The sequence below is a fragment of the Eumetopias jubatus genome, unplaced genomic scaffold, assembly GCF_037043125.1.
Source record: "Eumetopias jubatus isolate StellerSeaLion01/CBP00866 unplaced genomic scaffold, mEumJub1_p1.0 scaffold_12, whole genome shotgun sequence".
NCBI lineage: Eukaryota > Metazoa > Chordata > Mammalia > Carnivora > Otariidae > Eumetopias > Eumetopias jubatus.
Window position 1 is genome coordinate 69449367 of NW_028274818.1, and position 12292 is coordinate 69461658.

The window sequence follows — 12292 nt, forward strand, 5'->3', positions numbered from 1 at the left end:
CACCAGTGTGATGCAGTCATTTCAAGATGGGGATGTTTCCTTTGTCTTTTTTCTGCAAGGAGTTTAGAAACCTCTTCCCACCTGGTACCTGAAGCCCCCATCCTTGGGCAGGTGGAGCCCACCCTGAGGCAAGGGGAGGCTGTCTGCTTCCGTGGTGGGAGGGTCTGTGCTCAGACCAGCCAGGTACCCGAGGGGGCTACATTACCCCACAAGGTTCTGGTCTGCTCCCAGGTTGTTGTGGTCGTGTTAAGAGGATGGAGCTTGAGCCCCCTGCCCCAGATGCCACGTTCACATGTCCCTTGTCCCAGTCCCTTCATTCTATGACGAGACCCTCCCTGCCTTCGAGAGTGCACATGGGAACCAGGGCAGCCGAGAAGCCACCTGGCAGAGGGGTTCCCTGCACTTGCTATTTAAAGGTGCTTCATGGGGCACCTGGGTGGTTCAGTCAGTTGAGTGTCTGACTCTTGATCTCAGCTTGGGTCTTGATCTCAGGGTCGTGAGTTCAAGTCCCACATGGGGCTCCATGCCGGGCGTGGAGCCTACTAAAAAAAAAAAACAATGGTAAAGAAAATAAAATAAAGGTGCTTCTTGTCACGGAGGGCAGAATGTGGTGGCATCGAGTCCAGCAGCAAGGCAGACAGAAGGGTCCTTCTCACGCTTCTGGGCGGGAGTAGTTACTGGGGAGGGTGGCCAGTGAGAGACAGGCTGTCCTCAGAGCCGCCAAGCTGGGCTGCTGCCTCTCCCTGAAGAAGGCCCTGGGGGCAGCCAGAGGTAGGGTGACGGCCAGGCTCTGCTGCTTCTGAAGCTTGGGTGGCACAGTTGAGGTAAAAACACTGGTTAAGAAAGGCCGCCTGCTGGGACTGCACAGTAGTGGCTTCGTGCTAGGAAGACTGAGTCTGGAAAGCAGGTTGCAGGAGTGGGCCTTCGATTCCGGCCTCAGTCAGCTTCTCCAGAGAAACAACCAATAGGGTAGAGACAGATCTGAGGAGGTTTGTTTTAGGGATTGGCTCAGGGGACTGGAGTGTGCGATGTCCCATGATCTCCGTCTGCAAGCTGGAGACCCAGGAAAGCCAGTGGTGTCCGATGGTCTGAGAAACAGGTGCTCTGGCAAGAAAAGATGGACCTCCCCGCTCAAGCAGAGAGAGGGGGAGTCATCCTTCCTCTGCCTTTGCATTCTCCTGGGGCCATCAGCAGGTTGCATTGGTGATGCCTCCATGTTGCTGATGGTAGACAGTCTCGCCTCGGTCTACCAAATCACATGCCAGTCTCTTCTAGGAATACCCAGAAACAATGGCTTGCATGTGGTGGCCCACTGGCTGCGACATAGGCCCTGTGTGTTTGGCTTCCTGCACCAGCCCAGGCTGTCCCTCAGGTCTAGGTCGGCTGCTGGGGGCTCCTCAGTCACAGGCACACGCACCCCGTGCCTGGAGGTGAGGCTGCTGGTGAGGGGACCAGTAGGGGTGCGGGCGGTCCCAGCGCTGGCCCTCTGGCCCTGGGGTGATCGGCAGAGACCTCGCTTCTCCCCTTTGGCACAGGCCATCTCTGAATTCCCTGAGGGAATGCCAGATCCTCTGAAAGGGTGATTGTGTACATGTGAACCCTAGTCAGGGTTTCCTGAAACCTTCACTGCTGAAGCCGGTCCGCAGGCCTGCCAACTCCAAGCTCCCCCTTCAATGGGTGACAGTGCTCTGCTTTGGTCCCTTCGAAGCCATGGAGAAACGTGAGCCGGAGCAGAGGGCTGCCAGCATCTCCACCAGTGTCCCAGGGCAGATACACTGTTGGAAAAGCACCGCAGGCCTCATCTGCTGAAAGATTAAATGAACAACTCCCAGCTCCTTCTTTGCTCTGGCATCGTGAGTGACACGGGTTATTCCCGAGACGTCAGCATGACGCAGTGCACAGCTGTGTGTGTTTGCCTTTGTATATACAGAAGGCAAAGGAAACCTTAAAATTGTCTGAAACAGGGAGTGCTAATTTGGGGGAGTTTCTCTCTGCTTACTCCTCCTGTTGTCATGGTAACTTGGTAAAATTCGACTGCGCCTTGCATGTGTTAGCTTTGTCCTTTGTGGCACCTTGGAAAGGCCCAGAGGTCAGGCCCAAGCACTAATGCCGGTTTCCCAAATGCCGGACTTGTGCTGCGCCGGCTCTCCCCATGTCCATCTCTGGTCACTCTGGGTCGTTCACCTTCCTCCCCCCACCCCCCGTCTTCCTCTCCCCCCCCTTTTTTTTTAAAGATTTTATTTATTTGAGAGAGAGAGAATGAGAGAGAGAGTCACGGGGCCACAGTCCCTCTCCCCTTTCTTTCCTGCCCTGTGCACTGTGGCATCTGCCAGAGCCAGGCCACCACAATAGGGCACAAAAGATGTAAGAGGCTGAGGGAGACCTCGCTCAGACACTATCCAGCCGCCAAGTGCACACCGAGCACCTGCTTTTGCCCAGCACCCTGGCTGAGGACTGACATGTGAGCACAACTGACTAACCTCCAGTCTTCTACCTTAGCATCTGTACAATGGGCTCTCTGAGTAAAGCAGGAAGAGTGAGAAGATGAATCCTGAGAATCCGCACAATTTGAGGCTCAGCAGGGATGGGGCGCCTGGGTGGCTCAGTCGGTTAAGCATCTGCCTGCAGCTCAGGTCATGACCCCAGAGTCCTGGGATCGAGTCCTGCATCGGGCTCCCTGCTCGGCGGGGACTCTGCTTTTCTCCCTTTCCCTCTGCCCCTGCTCATGCTCTCGCTCTCTCTCTCTCTTTCTCTAATAAATACGTAAAATCTTAAAAAAAAACCCTGCGGCTCAGCAGATGTCCCTCTCTCCTCTGTCCTTCGCATCATTTGTCCTTATCCTTTGGATTTGAGCAAGCCTGCCACCCAGTGGTCAAGCCCCCACCCTGTGCTGCGTGTCCAGGTGGGGGTTTTGCTCATTCCTGGCTCTGCACGGAGACCCAATCGTGCTGCACCTAGGCAGTGGTGTCCTCTTGAGCAGGGCAGATGAGCTCTCTGGGGTCAGGGTTTCCCAGGTGGGGCTGTGGGCCCCCTCGGGATACTTAGGCCAGTTTGTGTTGGATGCATGCAGCAAAACTCTGACTGTTCAGACCCAAAGAGAGGGAATGTATGAGAATGCTCCTGGGCCCCTTCACCGGCTCCAAGGGTAGGGTGCACTGGAGCTTGGGGCCCCAGGGCTCTAAGGCCCAGGGGTGAGCATCCCTTCCTTCTCACACCTCTACCTGTCCCTGTGAACCGGCACCTTCCCCTCACTGCACATCAGCTCTCTCTCTGACCAGGTCCCAGCCACTGTGTGTACAAGCTGTAGCCCAACCCCTGCAGAGAAAGCCAGCGTTCTTTCTGTCAGACTCACATCCAAAGTTCTGAGGAAAGGTACACATTCATTCCATTTGGATCCGGAGGCCAGCTCTTATTCAATAAACCGTGGCCAAAGGTTGATCGCATCATATGAACATGACAACTCCCATTACAGCCGTGGGCTTGGCGAGGGGCTGCTTCTAGAAAAATGTGTGTTAGCAGACCATCCCATGTGAATCCTGACTTACACCAAACAAACTCACTAAAGTCCAATGTGTAGCCCACCATGCTGATAACGTGTGTGTGTGTGCACGTGCACGTACTCTTCCAGGGACCAGGTGAGTCTTAGGTCCCCTCTCTGGTGACGCCCAAAGGTCAGTTGGAAGATGACAGAGGCTGCCTACTCCGCTACTCTGTCTACGTTCTCCCCTTGTATCTCAGGACCAGGGCTCTGTCCAACTCAGCCCTTCTGTCCTGGGGACCGTGGTGGAGATGGAATCTTTCCCTGGACTTCCCTTTTCCTTGCTCCTTCTAACTTGGCGCTTTGGTGAAACAGCCCCACACCGACAGGGAATTGATGGATTTCATATTTATCCCTGGATTCTGGTGCAGGTATCTGGGAGCAGACCCATACAACCTTGCCAATGGGTACAAGATTCTAGAACTCTTCATTCATGTATTTTGATTATCTCTTGCATTATTTCTTCAGGTAACAAATGTGGTCAGTATGGATTTCACTAACTGAACTCGCAAGGATAAGTTTACTGTCAAGTCTTGGAGTTTGAGGGGTGCCTCGTCACATCTATATTTCAGAGCATCTCAAGGAAACAGTACCTGACAGTTGTCTTTTTTTTTTAAGATTTTATTTATGCATTTGAGAGAGAGAGCACAAATGGGGGGGCAGAGGGAGAGGGACAAGCAGACTCCCCACTGAGCACAGCCCAACATACAGGGCTTGATTCCAGAACCCTGAGATCATGACCAGAGCGGAAACCAAGAGTCGGACACTGAACCAACTGAGTCCCCCAGGAGCCCCCTGACAGGTGTCTTGTGAAGGCTGAGAAATGTTCATCGGAAATACACAGAATTATGTAATGAGCACTGGGTATTATATAAGACTGATGAATCACTGACCTCCACCTCTGAAACCAATAATACATTTTATATTAATTAATTGAATTTAAATAAAACAAACAAAAAATACACAGAACTAACTCTTAACTCCTCCACCATCGCATGTAATTTGGGCAATTTTTACACGATGGGAGAAGAATCATGGGAATTAGATGTTCACCTTTTTGGAAAGTATGACCTGAGGCCAAAAAAAAGGACTTTTGGAATCCCATACAAACCTCTCCCCACTGGCTCCTCATGCCCATTCCCCCCAGCCACGATCTTGGCCTTGGGGGAGAGGGCTACAAAGTACTCTGGGCGGGGGCCTACTGGAAGGCCTGTCTGTCATCACAGGAAGGTGGGAGCTGGTGCCAGGAACTGCAGAGAGAAATGTTTAGAGAAGAAAATCATCCAAACCTCGGCTGAGTCAGGAGGAATTACATTGTGCTTTACAAACTCATGTTCTATCTTTACTCTAAGAAATGTACTTCACTAAATTTGAAGGTGACAAAAAAAAAAAAATCCTTCCCCACTGAATAAAATATCAGTAAACACGAGTGTGGCTCTGTGCTCTCAACTGCTGGAGGCTACTGGCGAGACTGTGATCGAGACTGAAAATTGGCTTCCCTCTAAGTTTACTTACCGAACACAAAATGTTAATCTAGTTTTCAAAATTGTAAATTAAAAATACGTGTCCTGGGGCGCCTGGGTGGCCCAGTCGTTTGAGCGTCCAACTCTTGATTTCGGCTCAGGTCACGATCTCAGGGTCGTGGGATCGAGCCCCGTGTCGGGCTCCGTGCTCAGCAGGGAGTCTGCTTGTCCCTCTCCCTCTGCCCCCCCTCCCCCGCTCATGCCCGCTCTCTCTCAAATAAATAAATCTTTAAAAAAAAATTTGTCCCGTAGTTTTGGTTTATAGCTTGATTGAGGTGTAATTGACATACACTAAATTGCACTCATGTAAAGTGTATAGTTTGAGGAGTTGTGACCTACGTCTAGAACCATGAAAATATCACCACAATCACCCATCACCTGCAGAAGTTCCCTCCCACCCTTTGTGAAACCCCTCTCACCTCCGCCTACCCCCTTGTCCCCAAGTGACCTAGCCACAATGACAGCTCAGGGCCTGGGAGGGCAGGGCAGGGTGAGACCAGCCGGGGGGCCGGGGGGGTTATGTGGGAGAAGAGGCTCCAGGAGGAGGAGGGTACCAACCCCTGGTCAAAAGGTGGGGACAGTAGGAAGAGGCACCGGGCCCTCTGCTGGGTTGGGACCCCTTTTCCTGGAGTGCCAAGTGTAAGCTGTTTGGTGGTCCTGCTCCTTCCTCACCCTGGCCCTTCTTCACCCAGAATAGAGCTCAGCCTCTCTCCTGCGTCCATTTCCAGGCCACCTTCACAGCCTTCCTGGGGAACCAGCTGCCCCACAGTGCCCTGCACAGGGCTCCCACTTGACCACTGGCTGGTTCCAGTCTGGACTTTGAGCTCTGAACACGGATGTATAGCCCAGCATGGCCCACAGTGCTCACTATAGGGAAGGACCTGCCACAAACACTTCTGGAACCATTCCCGTGGGAGGGGGCTTTCTCCACTCCCCAAGAATCTGCTTCCCAATTCTCTGATCTGGGTTCTCATCATCATTCCACTTTTTTTTTTCGTCATTCCACTTTTTAAAAAATAATGAGAGAGAGAGGGAGAGCGGACACGTGCTTGTGTACACAGACCCTCAGCTGTATTAGTAATGTGAATCCCCATACTCTGCTGGTATCAAACTTTTTACTTTGATTGGTGTCAAATGGTATCTTTACTCATTCCCTTGATTACCAATGGGGTCGAGCATCTTTTTTTATGTGCATGTAGCCGCTTGAGTTTTCTGTTCCGGAACTGCTTGTTGTTATTTATTGCTCATTTTTCTACTGAGTTGCTGTTCTGGTTTTTGAGGAATACTTTGCATATTCTGGAAATGAATACTTTTGTTGGTTACATCTATTCTAAATGTCTCTTTCAAGTTGCTATGGACTGAATTGTGCTCCCCCCCCCCCGCCATTCATTCGAAACCCTAACCCCCAGGTAGGGAGAAGATATTTGCAATATTAAAAACTAATTTTAGGGATGCCTGGGTGGCTCAGTCGGTAAAGCGTTTGCCTTCAGCTCAGGCCATGATCTCAGGGTCCTGGGATTTAGCCCTGCATCAGGCTCCCTGCTCAGTGGGGAGTCTGCTTCTCCCTCTCCCTCGGCTGCTCCCCCTGCTTGTGCTCTCTCTGTCAAATAAATAAATAAAATCTTAAAAAAACACCCTAATTTTATCTAAAGAAAAAGTCAGAGAATCCAAGAGAAAAACAAGCAAGTGCTACGACTGGGCAGTTCACGGATTTAGGGTCCCAGTCGGTCAATAAATACGGTAAGAAACACTCAACCATGCTAACAGTTAAGTTCAAATAAGACAAGATGCCATTTTATTTATTTATTTGAAAGAGAGAGAGTGAGCACATGAGTGGGGCAGGGGTGCAGAGGGAGAAGAGAGAGAAAATCCGAAGCAGACTCACCGGTGAGTGGGGAGCCCAATATGGGGCTTGATCCCAGAAACCTGAGACCATGATCTGAGCCAAGATGGAGAGTTGGATGCTTAACTGATAGCTACCCAGGCCCCAAGATTCATTTTAAATTCATAGGACTAGCATGGATAGGGGAAATCATCTGTAATGTCTACTATAATTTTGGTATATTTCCTTAGGTTTTTAAGAACATGCATTAAAAAAGTAGATTTGTGGGGTGCCTGGCTGGGTCAGTCAGAGGAGTATATGACTCTTGATCTCATGGGCATGAGTTTGAGCCCCATATTGGGTGTAGAGATTACTTAAAAATAAAATCTTTTTTTTTAAGTAGATTTGTGATCAAATTGAACCTTGCCTGTCACCCTCCCCCTCCTGCTGTCCATGGCCAGATCTCATCTAGGTGATGAAGGAGCCCTACCCCAGAAGAGTTTTCTTACCTTCCAAGTGAGGTTTCTTTCTTTCTTTTTTTTTAAAGATTTTTTATTTATTCATTCAAGACACAGAAATACAGAGAGAGAGAGAATATGAGCAGGGGGAGAAGCAGAGCGGGGTTATGGGGGGGGGGAAGCAGGCCCCCCGCTGAGCAGGAAGCCTGATGCAGGGCTCCATCCCAGGACCCTGGGATCATGACCCGAGCTGAAGGCAGACGCTTAACCATCTGAGCCACCCAGGCGCCCCATCTTTTTTTTTTTTAAGATTTTATTTATTTATTTGACAAAGAGAGACACAGCAAGAGAGGGAACACAAGCAGAGGGAGTGGGAGAGGGAGAAGCAGGCTTCCCGCTGAGCAGGGAGCCTGATGTGGGGCTGGATCCCAGGACCCTGGGATCATGACCTCAGCCAAAGGCAGATGCTTAACGATGGAGCCACCCAGGCGCCCCCCAAGTGAGGTTTCTTAACCCCTTTCCCTCAGCTCCCCTGACAGGTGCCACAGGGCTGTGCCAGGACTCTGCTGAATCATCTTGCTGGATTGACTGATTGATTGATTGATTGATTGCTGGTCTTCATCTCCCCATCTCTCCCTACAAGCCAAAGGTCACCAAGGAAGAGAGGTCAAGGAAATCCACCCACTTGGAGAGTTGCAAAGATAAGTGGTTATCCAAGTACTTTGCAAAAGGAGAGTCACGGAGGTGTTCACAGACATTCACCCAGACCCCAAATCCAACAGATGTGAGCTGAACCTCACCCTCCCTTCCTCTTCTATGTAATGGTTACCAGGTTAAATTAAAATGTGTATAGTGGGGTGGCTGGGTGGCGCAGTTGGTTAAGCATCTGCCTCTTGGTTTTGGCTCCTATGGTGATCTCAGGGTCATGGTATCAAATGCACGTGTTGGGCTCCGCAGCCAGTGCAGAGTCTGCTTAAAGATTCTCTCCCTCTGCCCCTCTCCCTCCTTTCTCTCTCTAAAATAAATAAATAAATCTTCAAAAAATGTGCATAGGGTAGGTGTGGAGGAGCACATCCAAGTACTGCTTCTACCCAGCTAATTCATTTCATCTGGAATGCTACACACCAAACATGTCCACAGGCCACAGAGGGGATGCTAGAAGACATTGGAATGACTGACCAGGAACTTGTCAATTTTTTTTTTTTAAAGTTACGTCTGCACACAACATGGGGCTCAAACTCACGGCCCCAAGATCAAGTGTCAGATGCTCTACTAACTGAGCCAGCCAGGCACCCATGGACTTGTCACTTTGAACGTTTCATGAACAGAGTGTCTTGCACTGCTCCAAGCAGGAAGATGTATGCCTTCCATGCTGGGGTTCTGTTTGGGCATATCAGCCGACCAGAGAATGCAGTTTCCCGGTGTTGGCATAGCAGCCTCGGGACTCCTGTCGTCTTCACTTCGCCCACATTAACACTCCTATTTAGCAAGGTTGACACGTCACTATAACCACCTCTGAAAATTATGTCTGGTCAAATGCATCGGCTAGATTTCAGATTCTTGCCAAAACTGGAGATGACTTTTTTTTTCTTTGAACATAGTATCTTCCTCATGAAAGCATACAGCTCCCACAAGGAATCGATAAATTTGGGGAGGAGGATCCCTTGCCTCTGTGTTCCCATTGCCAACCTTACAAAATCTGGTCCTGCATGCCCTGGGATTTTGTCATACGGGATGACTCAGTTAATTACCACTGTTTCTCACTGTACACTTGGAAAGAGGTTCAGTTTCCTTTGGTTCTTGCCAAAGCTGCTTATGAAACATATCTGGTGCTGGTGCCGACGGCCTATAAAAATACCGGTTCATACTTTCCCCTGACACATTTCATTACAGGCTAAATTTAGCACCTCGCCTGGAGCGCAGCAGCTCACCTGCTCCTAACTAGCATGTCTCCACTTTCATGCCTGCTCAGGGTGCCCGCGTTCCTGTCTGGCGCCCTGTGTCCCCACTGATCATGGTGACATCTAGAGAAACAGATGTCAGTTGTCAAAGACAGACACGGTGTTTGGGACTGGCGATTAACACTGGATCTTCTATGGAAAAAAGCCTTTGTCATAGGTTTAAAGAAGGGTGTCAGTGCTTCATCACGCGTTGCTTCGGTTACAGGTGAGACGGACCGCATTCTCAGGGCCGTCCCACACTCGGGTCTGCCGCCGCCTCTGCCCACCTCTGTCCCAGCGCAGAGAAATCCCTGGACCTCTCTGCGCGGCTGGCGTCCCCCGGCCCCCACCCCCGGCTGTGCCTAGCGCCACGTGCACTTCTCCCCGTCCCAGCAGGATCGTGTTCCTTGCTTATCAGTTTGCGAGAGCGCTCCACGCAGGCAGGACCCAGCCCCCGTGTGACAGGTGCCTATTTCGGTGGTATCTCACTCGTGCCTCCGCGCCGCTTGTCCACTACCGTGCGGTGCTCGGAGCAGCCGTTCTCCGCGCCCCAGCCGTGATGAGACAGCCCCGCCCGCGGCCCTGGGTCCGGGTCCGGACCAGCCCCGCGGACCAGTGGGAGAAACCCCACCGCCCACAATGCCCTCTGCCGCGGCCGCCCGCATTTAAGGCAGGCCGGCGAGGGGCGGGGCCGGGCGGCGCCGCGACGCGCTGACGTCAGGCCCGACGGAAGGCGGGGCCCGAGCGGCGGCGGCGGCGGTGGCCGCGGCGGTGGCGGCGTTGTTCGCTCGGCTACCGCGGGCACCTCAGCCTGGTCCTCGGCGGCCTCCTCGGCGTCCTCCTCAGAGGCCTCCGCGGCGCCTGCCCCCTTGGCCGCCCGCCGCCGCCGCCGCCGCCTCGGCGCCCTCCCGCGCCCGCCGCGCCGCCGCCATGGGCCCGCGCCCGCCGCGCCGCCGGGCCGAGGGCAGCTGAAGCTCTCAGCTCGAAGATGGGCGAGGGCAGAGCAGGGCCCGAGCGCCAGCCCGAGCAGCCCGGGCGCCCCGCGCGCGCCCGCCCGCGCCGCCGCGGGGATGCCCGCGCCCGCCGCCGCGCCCTGAGCGCCTTTGTCTGCCGCCCGCGCCGCCCGCCGCACCACTGGCCTCACGGGCCTGCGCCGCGGCCGGGGGCGCGCCCATGAAGATGGAGACGGGCCGGCCGGCCTCCCTGGCGGGCGGCCCGCGCCCCGACCCAGAGCCCGGTGGGCCCGACCGGCCGGGGACCGCCCTCGCCCTGCGCCCAGCTCTCGGCCCACTGGAGCCCGCGGCCTGCGCCGATGCCGGGGCGGACCTAAGCGCCGGACGAGCCCCGGGGCCGGACGCGCGCCCCGAGAGCGCCTGGGCGCTTGCCCCGGATCCGGGCATGTCTTACCTCCTGCCGGACCAGGCTGCCTGCCGGGACCCCGACCCCGATCGGCAGCTGCCAGAACTCGGCCCGCTTCTTTCCTGGACTGAAGAGCCAGAGGATTACGGACCGCCGGTTTGCCCGGAGAGCGCCTCTCTCCGCGTGCAGGGTTTCAGGCACAGCCAGCACGTGAGGGGCGAGGTTGACTTCTTCCCTGGCTTCCCCTCACCCGCGGTGGGCGAGCTGACGCTGGACATGGGTCCCGGGGACTCGGACCGGCCCTCGGACTTCAGCCAGACCTGCCCCCTAACGAGCGAGCCCGCGGCGTGTCCGGAGGACGGCCCCCGCCTTCGAGCCGTATTCGACGCCCTGGACGGCGATGGGGACGGCTTCGTTCGCATCGAGGACTTCGTCCAGTTTGCCACGGCCTACGGGGCAGAGCAGGTAACGGGGCGAGCGCTCCCGGGCCCTGCCGTCCGGCAGGTCGGGAAGTGCACGCTTTCTTCCCTTGTGTCCTCAGCTCGGGCTCAATCTCGCTGACGTTCCTTTCTCTCGTCGAGGGAGCTTCTATTCCCGAGACTCACTTTCTCTCCTGGCCCCCCTGCCCCCAACCCCGTCTTCTCGAGCCACACAAGCTGGATTTTTCCCAAACGGGGATGAGCTCCTGGCGATGAACTCCTGGCGTGGGTACCTGCCCCCAGGCTGCCTGGTAAAAGGGCCCCCTGAATGAAGACGTGCCCAGCGACTCCCCCAGCTGAGGGCCCAGGGCTGCTTGGCTGAAGTCATTCGGTCCTTCCCACCGCAGAGGCCAGACTGCGCCTGGTCGCTGAACGTCATGCTAATCCACACACACCTATTTTGAGCACACTTTGCTGTGTGTGGTTGGTATATGTCCTGCCTAGGCTCATCTTTTTAATGTTTGGGAGACCCTGAACGCTGAAAGTTTTCACTTCCAACCTTGTGTGCAGAAGGGAAGGGGAATGAGTCCGAGAGCAGGGTGAGGGTACAGACTGAAGCACAGTTCCATCAGGGCCAGCTTCTTTCCTGTCGGAGAAGTGAAGCGTGTAGACAGGTGTTGAGAAGGCACAGTGCAGTGTGTCGGAGGTCACACCCAACCCCGGGGAGAAAGGGGGCCTCAAGATTTGTCCTTGGCCTGTATTTCAGCACTTAGGCAAGTTTACCTGGAGAGAGACACCATCACGCTTTGTGTTCTGCTGATAACCGGAGACATCACAGGTTACTGGTGTTCACTTTTAAAAATTTTACTGAAGAGTAGAAAGTCCCTAAAATGCTGATTTGCTAGTTTTTATATTTTATTGGTTTCTCACCTTGCAGACATTTGTTAAGTGGGTGTTCAAGTGCACAGTGTGTTTAAGCCTAGAGGTCTTGGGGTGCCTGGGTGGCTCAGTTGTTAAGCGTCTGCCTTCGACTCAGGTCATGATCCCAGTGTCCTGAGATCGAGCCCCACATCGGGCTCCCTGCTCCGCGGGAAGCCTGCTTCTCCCTCTCCCACTCCCCCTTCCTTGTGTTCCCTCTCTCGCTGTCTCTCTCTGTCAAAAATTAAATAAAATCTTAAAAAAAAAAAAGCCTAGTGGTCTTTAAGAAAAGAGGTAAAATTGATCCCTTGCTAT

The 12292-nt window shown here is 53.8% G+C and overlaps 1 protein-coding gene across 3 annotated transcripts in view; it reads left to right on the forward strand.

The window, feature by feature from the left end:
- The first annotated feature begins 10439 nt into the window (after positions 1–10439).
- The window catches only part of RAB11FIP3 (RAB11 family interacting protein 3), an 86273-nt gene continuing 84420 nt past the window's right edge, over positions 10440–12292 (forward strand). For all 3 annotated transcript variants that reach the window (XM_088017248.1, XM_028111617.1, XM_028111618.1), the window contains exon 1: positions 10440–11105. In XM_088017248.1, coding sequence (XP_087873374.1) covers positions 10455–11105 — 651 coding nt within the window. In that variant the 5' untranslated portion in view covers positions 10440–10454. The remainder of the gene's footprint in view (positions 11106–12292) is intronic.